The sequence below is a fragment of the Pristis pectinata genome, chromosome 17, assembly GCF_009764475.1.
Source record: "Pristis pectinata isolate sPriPec2 chromosome 17, sPriPec2.1.pri, whole genome shotgun sequence".
Lineage (NCBI taxonomy): Eukaryota > Metazoa > Chordata > Chondrichthyes > Rhinopristiformes > Pristidae > Pristis > Pristis pectinata.
The window spans coordinates 31,588,422-31,604,125 of NC_067421.1; the positions used below are offsets into that span (position 1 = coordinate 31,588,422).

Consider the following 15,704-nt stretch of genomic DNA (forward strand, 5'->3'; position numbering starts at 1 on the left):
TTTTGTGCCCCTCCCCCACCTGGTTCCATCTGCCTGTCAACTGCCTCCTCACCTGGTTCCACCTATCACCCGCCAGCCCCTCCCTCACCCCTTCCCTCGACACTCTTGGTCCTGATGCGGGACCTGAAACATCAACCATCCCTTTGCCTCTGCAGTTGCTGCCTGCCCCACTGAACTCCCCCAGCAGTTTGTTTAATGCTCTCATCTTACAACCTGATTCCTGCCCAAAGAATATTTTTGTATTTCCTTTTATATTTGCTGCCAGTCTTTTCTCATGCTCACTCTTTACCTCTCTTATCAGCTTCTTTCCTCCCCCATTGAACATTCTGTAATCAGTCTGGTGTTCACTGGTATTAACAATACTAGAATGTGTAAGTAACTTTTTTCTGCTTTGCTTTATTCCCTCTCCTTTTGGTTTTTTAGGGAAACCCGGCTTTAATTTCCCAACTCTTTTCCTTTTTTGGGAATATAACTAGAATGTAGCTGAAGAAGCCCTCTCCTAAATGGTCCTCATTGTTCAAGTATAGTTCTTTCTGTGAAGCTTTAATTCCATTTAACCCGGGCAAGATCGATTCTCACCCCATTAAAATTGATACTTCTGTAACTGCCTACTTTTTTTTAAACCTTGGACTCCAACACTGTTCCATTATCTGCAACTTTCTTTTGTCGAGTTTTCCACATTTATTGCAGATTCAAACAACCACCCAAAGTGGCACATTGTGTGAAATACTTCCTTCTGACTCACAACAGCTGTTCAATCCAATGTAGGTGCACCAGTGGTCCTATCGGAAGAGTTGATGCCATACCAACGCCAATGGCAGTGAGTGAGGCCAATGGCCAAAACTGGTGGTTGGAAGGACCCTGGGGGAGTTGCACAAAGAAGCCTGAGAGTGTAGTAAGGCACCAGCCACATCCTGCAGCAGAGGGTCCCACTGCAGGGTATCAGTTCCCTCTGCCCAACACACCCACATCAATGATCAAGCACCCATTTACACTAAATCCTCTGCTTTACTCTTGCATTCCCATCAACTACCCCCATGTTTTCCTGCTTTCTATTTATAATAGACAATTAAGCCACCAACCAGCATGAGGGAGGAAACTGGGGCCCTGTGGTCACAGGGCATGTACAAACCCCAAACAGACACCATCCAGAGTCAGGATTGAACCCCGGCCTCTCGAGCTGAGAGGCAGCACAGATGACTGAGCCACTGTTCTGTCACTGAGGCAGGGGAGGCTCAGGACTAACAGCAGTGAAAGGGTCTACTGCCCAGGTAGACCATCCCCACTCCTTCCACTCAGCTCAGAGCAAGTGCCACTGACTCAGCTAGTCCTCCCCTTTCCACCAGTCCTTCAGGCCAAGTCCCACCCATTGACTGCCCAATTGGAATATGAGCATGTGGTCCAAGAGGAGGCCTGTTGAGTCCAACAAACCCCAGGCCCATGCACAGCCCCCAGACACCTGGTTGGCCATCCCTAATGCTGCTGGTAAATGCTTGGCCCAGGCCAATACCAAGGACCAGCAGGGCACCTAATGTTCTGGTGAGCAGCTCACCTACTACCCAGTCTGCAGGTAGATAGCAGTGGCCTTACATTAAGATGAAAGTTAAAACCGGTCTAATACAATTTCTTCCACATTGTCCTGATAATGGACCTTGGTTGATTCTTGAATGCCCAGGGACCTCTGTGATAGAGCAGACCATGGCAGACTTTGTCAATAATCTTGCTGCCACATCCACCCTGGAGGAGATCAGCAGAACTTGTGCTTTTGAGAGTCTTGGACACTGTTTAAATGCTTCAGTACTTTTATCAATTTTTGGTTAGGTCATTTATCTAGCAACAATTTCAAATATGGACACTAGTTGAAATATACACAAATCCAGTCACACATAAAATAATGATGTGAACACTGTTATTTTTTAAATAAAAATGGACAGCTTTTATTTTGTGTTAAACTGGATGTTGTATCAGTAACACATTGCAATACATTTAGAACTTAACACAGTAATGCTGCAGGGTACATCAAAACATTAAGGAACCATGTTAGTTTTTTTCTATATTTTTATCACAATGTTCTTTTGTAATATTCAAAATTGGCTACACTTTGGCTCTTCTCAGTGAGAAGGGTAACAGGAGAGACTTCTGAGCTGGATTTAAGCAAAAGTGTCAGATTTAAACGGCCACCATCTTTTCCACACAGAGTGCAGGAAGGGGCCGGCATCACCCTGAAGCCCAACAGATGACCAGAATCTCTGCTACTATAAAATGTACAGGAGAGGCAGGATAAAGAAACAAGTGCATAGAGCATAACTGTGCAGCAGTCTTATTTAAGCTGAGCAACAGAAAATAGGAATGTAATGAAAACAGTCAAATTATTTTTCTACTCGTCCCATCAAACGGCCATAAGAGCAAATTAACCACCACGGAGACGGAGCAGGAGAGAGATGGTGGTGTGAGGCCGAATATTGTAGTCGGAGAGCAACCGGCCATCCTCCAGCTGTTTGCCCTCATACACTAGGCGCTGCTGGTCGGGTGTGACTCCCTCCTGCCGATGGACCCGCACTTTAAAATCCCGCACGGAGTCAGAGGGCAGCACGTCGTACGTCGAGGTTCGTCCCTTGTCGTTCAGGAGGAATATCTGCATGCGTTCCTCCTTCCTCACCAGCAGCATGACCGTGGGGCTGGGCTGGAGACTGTAGTCGCACAGCCTCCTGTTGTCCTGCAGCTCCATGTTGTGCCCATTTTGCATCAGCAGACGTTGTTGGAAATCGGGCACCTTCGTCTTTTCCTGGATCTTCACCTTGAGAGTCGACACTTGGATGGAAGGATCGACGTCAAGTTCGAACCCCTCGCCGCTCAGGAACTTCACCTGGAGCCTCATCTTGTCAAATGGCTGTGGAGAAATGAGAAAGGGTTAGGGCGCTTTGTGTCACTTGGGAACCAACTCTTGTCTATTTACCTTACGTCTCCTGTAATACCAACACAATTAGACTTCTGACTAAGAACCGAGACTTCCACAAACGTTTAACTTGCAGACAAGCGGGGAAAGGCAAGTTTTTAAAGACATGATCTTTTTGTACAGACGTGTCTTTACCTGTCTATCGGTTCTAAAATATTGAGTGACAGCGAAGTTAAAGCTGCAATACCGGCCTCTGACAGGAGAGGCCGCCCGTGAGCCGGCTGAGGTTTAACAGTCTGCGACTGGACAGTTCCTGGGCAATTCAGAACAAGTTTTTTCCTGGAACTTTTATCCGATCAGCGGCGGAGAAAATGTGTAAAGTACAGACAAAGACCGTCGATCTTCGGACCGCATTAAATGGAGTCTCATCTTGTCAAATGGTTGTCGAGATATGAGAAGTGATTAGGGCGCTTTGTGTCACTTAGGAATCAACTCTTGTCGATGCTGTGGTAAGGTGAGGGTTAAGATAATGTGCAGGCAGAGAGTTGGCAGACTGTGCAGTCAACAGAGGCGAGAAAGTCCTTGAGAGCACAGCTTCGCTTTGCACAGCCTGGGACCCAAGTCCATACGGCATACCAAGACAAGGTTGCAAACGAAAGATGCAATGCACACACTAACTATTGGACAATTACTTCACTAGCTAAGGTATTATTGGGCATTAACATGCAATTTCTAATGGTCATTAACATCTCTATTAATGGTACGTGAATGGTATTTTATGTATGCAAATGAGGGATTCTAAGGTGCCCAAAGATTTTAATTGGTCAATATCTGTTTAAAAAAGACAACTTTGTTGAAACTTTAGAATAGTTCGGTGACAGAGTCCGGACTGTTCGCCTTGTGCACAAGTAAATAAAGTCTGATTGAGAAATGAGTGCAAGTTGTCAAAGTCCAGTCAATGGACGACGACAACATCTCCTGCTATACCGACATAATTAGACTTCTTGCCAAGAACTGAGACCTTCATAAACGTTTCACTTGCAGACAAGCGAGGAAAGGCAGATTTTTTTTTTAAAATCTGATCATTTCGCACAGACGTTGCATTGCTAAAGGATCGAGTGCAAAGTTTGCCGGGCGCCGAGCTGCAATACCGGCCTCTGCCAGGAGAGACCCCCGTGAGCCGACTGAGGCTAAACAATCTGCGACTGGACAGTTCCTGGGGGATTCAGAACAAGCTTCCAAATTCAGCGGCAGAGAGCAAACTGCGGGAGGAACTCAGCGGGTCAGGCAGCAGCTGTGAAGGTGGAACGAAAGTCCCGATGCAGGGACTTGACCCGAATAGACGGGTCCATAGACGCTGCTCGACCCGCCAAGTTGCTCCAGATTCCAGCCCCTCCTGTGTCAATTTCAGTTCGCGCCTTTTCTCCGGACTTTTCAGCCAATCAGCGGCGGAGAAAGTGTGTAAATTACAGGCAAAGACCGTCGACATTCGGGACCGTGTTAAATGAAAAACACGACGATGCTGGAGGAACTCAGCAGGCCAGGCAGCATCCGTGGAGAAAAGCAGGCGGTCAACATTTCGGGTCAGGACCCTTCTTCAGGACTGAAGATGGGAAAAGGGGGAAGCCCAAAATATAGGAGGGAAAAGCAGAGCAGTGATAGGTGGACAAAAGAGGGGAGGGCTTTTCTCCACGGATGCTGCCTGGCCTGCTGAGTTCCTCCAGCATCAGTGATTTACATCCAGAATGTTCCAGCATCGGCAGGTCCTTTGTTTCTCCACCGTATTAAATGAGACCCTTCATCAGGGCTAAAAGATAGAGGGAGGGAAATGTCTTCAAAGCCAGCACAGCTTGGAGACTTCACCAATCCAGCGGGTCTGCCGACTGTCTCCCTCCCCTCCATCTCTTAATACAGGGAAGAGTCTCGACCCGAAACATCGACTGTCCATTTGCCTCCATAGATGCTGCCCGACCCGTTTAGTTCCTCCGGCTTTTTGTGCGTTGCTTCAGATTCCAGCATCTGCCGCTTTTTCTGTCTCTAGTTTTAGAAGACCGACTCTGTGAAATAGGCCGTTCGGCCCGATCCACTATTCAATGATATCCCGGCTGATCTTTTACCTCGCCGCCACTTTCCTGCGCTCACCCCACACCCACTGAGCCCCTTGCTACAAAGTTTTTTTTCTGCTAAATCTTTCCCTCCAACGGTAAACTGGAGATTACATTTCCCACCCGGTTCAGAAAATGTCAATAATTTACTATATATTTGTGAATTTGCTCATGTTCAAAACAAGCCGAGATACCGGAAACTTTGAGATTACCAACTGAAGTCTTCAATTCTTGGCGACGGCACAAGATGTCAGGGCGAGTCTGAAGAAAATCTGATCTGCAGAATCTTTCCGTTACTTTTCCTGAGCAATTTTACTCCGCACCGCTAAATGAGCAGCAGCACCACCTCGGCTGCCGCCGATGTGTTTCCCTCTCCCGGGATCGAACTCCCATCCCCGCCTCCCTCCGCTCGCTTTATCCTCTGCGCCGGTTGCCGGACGTCACCGCTGCCCTCGGATTGCACCGCCCGCTGGCACTGTGTTGACAAACAGACCAATCAGAATCCAGCCGGAGTTTCGTTTCCGAAAAATCCCCCGCAGTGGCTGAGAAATGTTTCCAGCCTGTGATCGAGTTCAGAGCTCCCGGCTGTTTCACTTTCGGATTCCGTTCTGGTGCCGGAATCCGGATCAGTGACACAGAGACAGAGAATGATGCGAATCTGAAGCTTGTTGGTAGCTGCAGTCCGAAGTTGACCGACCTTAACCTTAAAAATGTCATCCCTGCATTCATTTATCTGGTTCAGTTTGTGACAAGGTAACTGGTAAAATGGGAAAATCACCCAAACACTGTAACTTGTGAAAATGATGGTGCTTCACATTTATCAAGTTTTGAATTGATTGAGAAGCTTTAGGGCCAGAAACTCCAGCGATCCCCGAGTATAAGCACACATGACTTGGAGTGAATATCTTCTCTCTTAGCGCATCACGAATGAAGGGAGGAGTTTATTTTCATAGAACGTATACATTTTCACAGAACAATACAGCATGGATACAGGCCCTTCAGCCCAACCAGTCCATGCTGACCACGGTGCCCACCCATCTCGTCCCAGTTTCCTCTGTTCGGCCCATATCCCTCTGAGCCCCAGCCCTGTATGTACCTATCCAAGTGCTTCTTAAATGACACTATTGTACCTGCCTCAACCACCTCCTCTGGCAGCTCATTCCATATACTCGCCACCCACTGTGAAAAAGTTGCCCCTCAAGTCCCTTTTAAATCTTTCCCCTCTCATCCTAAGTCTCTGCCCCCTAGTATTGGACTCCCCTACCCTGGAGAAATGACTGCTACCATCCACCTTATCTATGCCCCTCATGATTTTATAAACCTCCATATAGTCACCCCTCATTCTCCTACGGTCCAAGGAATAGATCTAACCTGGCAAACCTGTCCCAATAACTCAGGCCCTCTTGTCCTGGCAACATCCTCGTAAATCTTTTCTGCACTCTTTCCAGTTTAACCACATCTTTCCTCTAACAGGGTGATGGAAACTGTACACAGAACTCCAAGTGCAGCCTCATCAACGACTTATAGTAGGACACACAGTATAAGTCTTACGCTGGATTGACTTTCCAAAATGCATCATCTCAGACTTACCTGGATTGAAATCCATTTGCCACTCTTCGACCCACTTCCCTAACTGATCAAGATCCCCCTGTAATCTACGATAACTTTCTTCACTATCGACAACACCTCCTAATTTTACTGATCAGACTTACTGATCAAGCCTTGTGCATTTGCAACCAAATCATTTATTTAAATAATGAATAACAAGGGTCCCAACACCAACCCCTGCAACAAACCACTAGTCACAGGCCTCCATTCCGAGAAACAACCTTCAACCACCACTCTCTGCTTCCTACCTCTGAGCAAATTTTGAATAAACCTAACTAGCTCTCCTTGGATTCCGTGGGACCTAACCTTCCGGACCAGCCTACCATGCAGGACCTTGTTTAAGGCCTTGCTAAAGTCCAAATAGATAACACCCACTACCCTACCCTCATCTATCCTTTTGGTTACCTCTTAAAAATTTCTAAAAGATTCATCAAGCACGACTTTCCATGCACAAAGCCTTGCTGACTCCTCCTAATCAGGCACTGTATATCCAAATGCTGGTAGATCCGGTCCTTCAGAATTCCCTCCAGTAACTTCCCCACCACTGATGTCAGGCCGACCGACCTGTCCTTGCTAGCTTGTCCTTGATACCCTGCTTAAACAATGGAAGAACACTAGCCATCTTAGAGTCTCTTGGAACTTCACCAGTGACTAGCGATGAAACAAGTATCTCCGCAAGGGCCTCCGCAATTTCTCCTCTAGCCTCCCACAGAGTCCAAGGATGCACTCATTCAGGCCTTGGGGATTATATCCACCCTAATGTGCTATAAGCCCGCAAATACCTCTTCCCTGGTAATATGAATGTCCTCCAAAACATCTCCACTTGTTTCCGTTATTTCTTGAGCAACCATGATTTTCTCCTCAGTAACCAATGAGGAGAAGTATTCGTTGAAAATCCCACCCACCTCCTGCAGCTCAAGACATAGGTGGCCCTGCTGACCTCTAAGGGGACTTACTCTCCTCTTAGCGCCCTTTTACTCTTAATATAGCTATAGAAACTCTTGGGATTTTCCTTAACCTGACCTGCCAGATTCATCTCATAACCTCTCTTTGTCCTCCTGCTCTTCTTTTTAATTGTATTCTTAATCTTTTTATAGTCATCAAGGGATTCACTTGTCCCCGGCCTCCTAAACCCAATGTATGCTTGCTTCTTTTTCTTGACCAGAACCTCAATGTCTCTCGTCAGCCAGGTTCCCAAAACTTGCCAGATTTGCCCTTCATCCTAACAGGAACATGCTGTTCCTGGACTCTTGATATCACACTCTTAAAAGCCCCCCACTTGCTATTCATTCCTTTCCCTTCAAACAAGCTCACCTAATCGACCTCTGCTGGATCCTGCCTAATTCCCCCAAATTTAGCCCTGCTCCAGTTTAGTTCCCTAACCTGTGGGCCTGTCCTATCCTTTCCCATCACTATCTTAAAACCAATAGAATTACGGTCACTAGATTCAAGTGCTCCCTGACTGCCACTTCAGTTACCTGCCTTGCCTCATTCCCTAAGAGAAGGTCCAGTATTGCACCCTCCCGAGTTAGCCCTCTATGTGTTGACTCAAGAAACTTTCCTGGACACATTTCACAAATTCCACCCCATCCAGGCCCTTAACACTCTGGGTAGTCCAGTCAATACCTACGTCAATCTATGTTGATTCTGTTTGAATGTCTCAATGCTTATCTTGTTTTCTTTATTATGGATTCCAGTATTTTCCCCAAAGACAGATTAAAAAGTCATAGAGCCATTGCCACAGAGCACGGAAATAGGTTCTTCAGCCCACAGTGTCTGTGCTAGCTGTCAAGTACCCATCTATACTAATCCCATTTTCCAGCTCCCTGTCCATGGCCTTCTATGCCACAGTGCTTCATGCTCATCTATTTACTTCCTTAATGTAGTGAGAGTGCCTGCTGACAACAAGTGCAGGTTTCAACCATCTTCTGGGTGAAAACATTCTTCCTCAAATCCCCTCTAATCCCCATACTCCTTACTTTAGCACACAGTACTCCAGTTCTTAATGTCTTATATAATTTTACCATAACATCTTTGCTCTTATATTCTCTGACATGGCTTAGTATCCCCTATGCCTTCATAACCCCAACATCTATTAGTGCTGCTCTCTTTGGAGGTTATTGGCATTTACAACAAGGTCCCGCTGCTCCTTATCACTTCCTCGGATTCCACCATTCGTTGTGTATCTCTTGGAATTATTGGCACTCAAATATGTATACCTTCACAATTTTTTGTGATGAAACTACTCCTGCTATAGGTTTGCTCACCTAAGCAGCTCCCATATTGTTCTATAACCTAAAACTACTCTTGGACTTGTTTTCCTTAACTTCACCGTCACAGGAAGATGTTGGCCTTGAAATCTCACCATTTGATTTTTGAATGACTCCCACTGGTTGTGTGTGGACTTAGCTGCAGGTAGCTTCCCCTGTCCCCCTTTGACAGGTCCTGTTACATTGTATGAAATCAGCCTTCAACATTAATTTCAGGTCCATCCTTGGGGTCCTTTATTACTTTTGCAGTACTACCTCTTCTTTTGCATTCCCCAACCCATTGGGCCTGAAGGTTCTGTGCTCTGGGATGTTAATTTGGCAGTCCTGCTGAACTTTCTATGTTTCTATAATAGAGGGCTATGGGTAAGCCTTGTAATTTCTAGGGTAGGGACATGTTCAGCACAGCTTTGTGGGCTGAAGGGCCTGAATTGTGCTGTAGTTTTTCTACGTTTCACATTTCTGTGAATGCAACAGTATCATATTCCCAAGTGCTAATCAACATCCTCAGTTTATCTGCCTTACTTGTCAGAGTGCTCGTGTAATACGCATGCAGCCCATCTTTAGATTCCTCCTTTGTGCCTTTTCAAACCTCTGCATGTTGTGCTCACCGGACTGACTTAGTTGTCCTTCTAGATGTGACTGATTCTCATACCCTACTGTGTTCCCACTCCGTGTTCCATTCCCTGGCAAATTGCATGAAGCTGTTCTTAACGGGGTGATCCAACCACCATCAAGGATGTTGGATCCATTCTCATTTAGGTCCAACCTGTCTGGGTTTTAAGTATATTATCTGCAGGTATATTATTCTTTAAATATGTGGAAAACATTAAAAACATGTCAATAATAACAGTTAATTTCTCTGCTATTTCTAGATCTCTGATTATAAATTCGCTGGTTTCATCATCTAAAAGTTTAATGTTTACTTTGGGTGCTCTTGTCATTTCAAAATACCTGCAAAAGCTCTTACTATCTGCTTTTATATAATTTGTTAGTTTACTTTGATGTTCCATATTCTTCTTCTTTATAATGTTTTCAGTTTTTCAGATTCCCAGTCCTCTGACCTGCTATTAATCTTTGTAATTTTGTAACTTTACTTTCAATTCGATCCAGTCTTTAACTTCCTTCGTCAGACACAGGTGGCACATCCTTCACATAGAGCTCTTCTTTCTCACTGGAATGTATCTTTGATAACATTTCCAGGTCCAGGTCCAAAACTGCCCTGATTGGTTCTTCAATGTATTTCTCTGAGTCATCATCCTGTATACAATCAATAAACCTGTCCTCGGGGCTGCCCTCAACAACTTGATTTCTCCAAGCTTTATGATGATTAAATCAGCCCATGATTAGTCAAATGCATTCCTTACCAGCCCCTATTATTTCTTGCCTTAAACTCTGTCCTGCAGCTTTGCTACTGTTAGGTGGCCTATTTACTGCTCCCACCAGTGACTTCAACCCTTATTATTTATCTCCTCCCAAACTGATGCTACATTGAGGTATATGGGCATGGTGCAAGAAAATGCTTTTGAGGCAGATGATCAGCCATGACCTTGATGAATGGTGGAGCAAGCTGAACGAGCCAGGTGACCTAGTCCCGCTCCTACACTGCTGGTGCTTCAATGGAAACTGAGGCATTAGCTCCAGGCTCCAACTAGGGACATGCTCTGCTTTGACATCAATAGCTCTAAGGTGGGTGGTGCTGGGTACAGGTCAATTTATGTTCAGTGAGCCACGGACTGTTTAAGGTGTCTAATGATCTTTTAAAGCATGATCCTCCAAAATCTTGCAGTGAAGGTTCTTCAGCAGAGGGGAGTGGTTAATGCTTCCTCCTAGGAGGGGCAACTGCTTCTCCATTTCTTCACAACTTCTTCTGTTCTCTGAGTCACCTAATGATCCTACCCACTGCCTCTGCAATGCTTTTTCTGCCAGTAGATGCACTCAGTAAATATGCAAGAGGTCAGGTGGACATTTCAAATCCTCAGGGTAAACAAAGTATAAAATTATGAAACTGTAGCCGCCTATGCTCCAGTCCAGCCTCCGTGTTTCTGCATTTGGCTACAAAACCATATATTTTGCACTAGTGATGAAGTTAATCTGCAGAATTATCTTCTGGCATGTTTTAATGCTTTAATTAATATCTTGGTGGTTCAGCTCAGAATTGGAAAAAAAATGTTAAGTCAACAGGTTGGTGTTGATTTTGCACCTAGTTCTTAAAACGCATCGGGTCAATGGCAGATGTATTTTCTTTAGCCCTTCTAATTTCTACTTGTCTTTTAAAAAACATTTAAAGAAAAATTAGAGTACAACATTTAAAACCTTTATTTAGGGATCATTTATTATTCAGTTTTCAAATGACAAAGGGATAATTTTAACCTCCCAACCTCAGCAAAGTTAGAGGTGGGTTTATATTGGGAAACTTGATCCCACCTGCCCCAGTCTTGTCTGTTTCCAGTTCAATCAGATACATATCCAACTGACAGGGGAGATAAAGAGCTGGTAAACAGAATACAAAGAGCTAGCAGACAAACAAAGCTCAGGTAATTCTGTTCAGAAAGGCAAATTCATAAAGGAAGCTCTGAAAACTCTTTTCACAATTCCATGCCTAACGATGCAGGAAAGGGGAAAAACAGAGATAGGAGTAACACAGAGTGAGTGGTGTCAGCTAGATTGTTCAATGTTTACTTGGAATGTAATGAGAAAGACTACAGATCAGCCAATATAATAATTCAATAGTGCAAAATGTGTTGAGAATTGTGGCTTTTGAGATTCTTGAACACTGTTTAATACTACAGTCAAATTTTGGTCAGGATAACTCATCTCTTACCAAGTTTAAACATGGATTTTGTTGAAACATACACAGATCCACTGATAATTCAGTCAAACACAAGTGTTCATACATTTAGTCTTTTATTAAAGTGATCAACTTTTATTTCAAATCACATTGGATGTTGTAACAGTGATACAATACAAAACATTCAAATCTTAAACTAATCCGAACACATTGAACCATCTAATGCTGAAATGAAAAAGAAACAGAATGCTGGAAGAACTCAGCAACTGAAGCAGTTACTTCTTGGGTACATTAAATTAAAGCAGGAAGTCATTTTTTCGATCTTTTTATCAGCATTTGTTTTAAATATGTTTTAAAGTATAATATTTAAAATTGGCACATCGGTTATCTTGGGGTCTCTCAGAGGGAGAAAGTCAGTTGTGAGGCCAGTTTTGCATTTAGGCTCAGACCAGCTTGTGACCAGCCATACAGAGTTACATTGAGTTAATCAGAAGTAGGGGAGGTCGAGTACCCAGTTGCCCGAGTTCCTTTGGCATTGTTACTATTTGGTCTTCTCGGCAAAACTGACTTTTCAGCGTTTTCCAAGCTACCAGTGCAGCAAGGTAACCACCATTTAGACCTCAGTCGGAATTACTTTGTCACCCGATTGATGACCAGAATCAGTACCGCAATTAAACAGAAACAGGCCCTTTGGCCCAACTTGTCCATGCCAACCTGGAACGCAGGATAGGCAGAATAAAAGAATCCAAGTGCACAGAGCATAATTGTGCTATTTGGTCTCATTTACACTGAGCAACAGAAAATAGGAATGCAATTAAATTTTTTTAATCTTCCCGTCAAACAGCTGTAAGAGCAAATTAACCACCACGGAGACGGAGCAGGAGAGAGATGGTGGTGTGAGGCCGAATATTGTAGTCGGAGAGCAACCGGCCATCCTCCAGCTGTTTGCCCTCATACACTAGGCGCTGCTGGTCGGGTGTGACTCCCTCCTGCCGATGGACCCGCACTTTAAAATCCCGCACGGAGTCAGAGGGCAGCACGTCGTACGTCGAGGTTCGTCCCTTGTCGTTCAGGAGGAATATCTGCATGCGTTCCTCCTTCCTCACCAGCAGCATGACCGTGGGGCTGGGCTGGAGACTGTAGTCGCACAGCCTCCTGTTGTCCTGCAGCTCCATGTTGTGCCCATTTTGCATCAGCAGACGTTGTTGGAAATCGGGCACCTTCGTCTTTTCCTGGATCTTCACCTTGAGAGTCGACACTTGGATGGAAGGATCGACGTCAAGTTCGAACCCCTCGCCGCTCAGGAACTTCACCTGGAGCCTCATCTTGTCAAATGGCTGTGGAGAAATGAGAAAGGGTTAGGGCGCTTTGTGTCACTTGGGAACCAACTCTTGTCTATTTACCTTACGTCTCCTGTAATACCAACACAATTAGACTTCTGACTAAGAACCGAGACTTCCACAAACGTTTAACTTGCAGACAAGCGGGGAAAGGCAAGTTTTTAAAGACATGATCTTTTTGTACAGACGTGTCTTTACCTGTCTATCGGTTCTAAAATATTGAGTGACAGCAAAGTTAAAGCTGCAATACCGGCCTCTGACAGGAGAGGCCGCCCGTGAGCCGGCTGAGGTTTAACAGTCTGCGACTGGACAGTTCCTGGGCAATTCAGAACAAGTTTTTTCCTGGAACTTTTATCCGATCAGCTGCGGAGAAAGTGTGTAAATTACAGACAAAGACCGTCGATATTCGAGACCGCATTAAATGAGCCACTTGTGTGTCGCTCTCTCAACCTGGAGCACTGCAGCCGACGTCCCACAGGAACAAACAGCCCCCTGCTCCCATCCGTCAGTCGGCTGTGGATGAACTCGGTCTAACCTTCAGCAAACATCCATCCACTGCTTTCCCGCACAGAAAGTGTTCGCTCCAGACCCAAACTTCCTGAGTCACTGTTCACACACAGGTTATTGTTGTCCCAATATTAAACAACATTTAATGCACTACTTTAACAAGACACACAAAACGCTGGAGAAACTCAGCGGCATCTGTGGAGGGAAGTGGACAGTCGACGTTTCGGGTCGAGACCCTTCATCAGAACTAAAAGATAGAGAGGGAGGGAGGGAAATGTCTTCAAAGTCGACAATTGAAAATACTTCGCCAATCGCAGCGCAGCGAGTCTGCCGATTGTCTCCCTCCCCTTCAATTTGTTAATACAGGTGAAGGGTGTCGACCTGAAACATCGACTGTTTATTTCCCTCCATAGATGCTGCCCGACCCGCTGAGCTCCTCCGGCTTTTTGTGCGTTGCTCCAGATTCCAGCATCTGCCGCTTTTTCTGTCTCCAGTTTAACAAGACCATCTCTGTAAGACAGCGGACAAACACAAAACAATCAACGTGACAATGTGAGAAGACAGAAGCAGGAGTGACCGTTCGACCCGATCCACTATTCAATGATATCCCGGCTGATCTTTTACCTCGCCGCCACTTTCCTGCGCTCACCCCACACCCACTGAGCCCCTTGCCGAAAAGTTTTTCTCTGCTGAATCTTTCCCTCCAACGGTGAACTGGAGATTACATTTCCCATCCGGTTCAGAGAATGTCAATAATTTACTTTATGTTGTGAATTTGCTCATGTTCAAAACAAGCAGAGACACCGAAAAATTTGAGATTACCAACTAAAGTCTTCAATTCTTGGCGACAGCACGTCAGTGCGAATCTGAAGAAAATCTGATCTGCAGAATCCTTCTGCTGCCTTTCCAGAGCAATTTTACTCCGCACCGCTAAATGAGCAGCACCGCCTCGGCTGCCGCCGATGTGTTTCCCTCTCCCGGGATCGAACTCCCATCCCCGCCTCCCTCCGCTCGCTTTATCCTCTGCGCCGGTTGCCGGACGTCACCGCTGCCCTCGGATTGCACCGCCCGCTGGCACTGTGTTGACAAACAGACCAATCAGAATCCAGCCGGAGTTTCGTTTCCGAAAAATCCCCCGCAGTGGCTGAGAAATGTTTCCAGCCTGTGATCGAGTTCAGAGCTCCCGGCTGTTTCACTTTCGGATTCCGTTCTGGTGCCGGAATCCGGATCAGTGACACAGAGACAGAGAATGATGCGAATCTGAAGCTTGTTGGTAGCTGCAGTCCGAAGTTGACCGACCTTAACCTTAAAAATGTCATCCCTGCATTCATTTATCTGGTTCAGTTTGTGACAAGATAACTGGTAAAATGGGAGAATCACCCAAACACTGTAACCTGTGAAAATGATGGTGCCTCACCCGGATCTCCCCTACCCTCACCTCCCCGCGGGTAGAACAGCGATCCCCTGGTCCTCACCTTTCACCCCACGCAGCACATCATTCTTTGCAACTTCCACTAGTTGCAACATGATCACACCACCTGCCACATCCTCCCCTCCTCACCTCTTTCTGCTTTCCACAGGGATCACTCCCTCCGTGACTCCCTGCTCTGCTCACCACCACCACCCCTACATTCTCCCCCCGCCCCAGCACTCTCCCCTGTAACTGTAGGAGGTGCAACAGCAGTCCCTACACCTCCACCCACACCAACATCCACAGCCCTGATTAGCCCTTCCAGGTGAGGCGGACATTCACATGCATCTCCTTCTGCCTTGTTTATTTCATCTGGTGCTTCCGATATGGCTTCCCCTGCATTGGTGAGACCAGGCGCAAACTAGGCCTTTTTTTTCTTATCCGATTCCATCATTTGCAGCCCTCTGTCACCTCCACCCACCACCTCCCAGCCTCTCTCACTATTTCCACTCTTCCTTCTTCCATCTGCCTATCACCCCTCCTCATCTGGAGTCACCCATCGCTTACCAGCTCTTACATAGAACATAGAACATTACAGCACAGTACAGGCCCTTAAGCCCACGATTTTGTGCCAACATTTTATCCTGCTCTAATATCTATCAAACCCTTCCCTCCCACATAGCCCTCTCGCTCCACCCCTTCCCCTCACCTCTTTGCACTGGCCACCTCCCCTCTATCTTTCAGACCAGATGAAGGGTCTCGACCCGAAACGTCGACTG

The 15,704-nt window shown here is 45.8% G+C and overlaps 1 protein-coding gene across 1 annotated transcript; it reads right to left on the reverse strand.

Annotated features, from left to right (window-relative positions):
* Positions 1–1,909: 1,909 nt before the first annotated feature.
* On the reverse strand, positions 1,910–14,556 carry LOC127579192 (uncharacterized). The gene is made up of 5 exons (XM_052031800.1): positions 14,337–14,556; positions 12,530–13,004; positions 9,998–10,195; positions 5,014–5,033; positions 1,910–2,890 (listed from the first exon to the last, which is right to left on the reverse strand). The coding sequence occupies exons 2-5, from the start codon at positions 12,990–12,992 to the stop codon at positions 2,411–2,413; spliced, it is 1,161 nt and encodes a 386-aa protein (XP_051887760.1). The 5' UTR covers positions 12,993–13,004; positions 14,337–14,556; the 3' UTR covers positions 1,910–2,410.
* Between the last annotated feature and the right edge of the window lie 1,148 nt (positions 14,557–15,704).

What these genes read in the sequence shown, in the direction of transcription:
- LOC127579192 (XM_052031800.1), bottom strand. Translation starts at nt 12,992, where the DNA reads ATGAGGCTCCAGGTGAAGTTCCTGAGCGGCGAGGGGTTCGAACTTGAC. An exon ending in CCTGCTCCGTCTCCGTGGTG is followed by an intron (nt 10,196 to 12,529) that starts GTTAATTTGCTC and finishes ATCATCATAAAG; the next exon opens with CTTGGAGAAATCAAGTTGTT. An exon ending in CGCAGGAAAGTGGCGGCGAG is followed by an intron (nt 2,891 to 5,013) that starts GTAAAAGATCAG and finishes ATTTCTCCACAG; the next exon opens with CCATTTGACAAGATGAGGCT.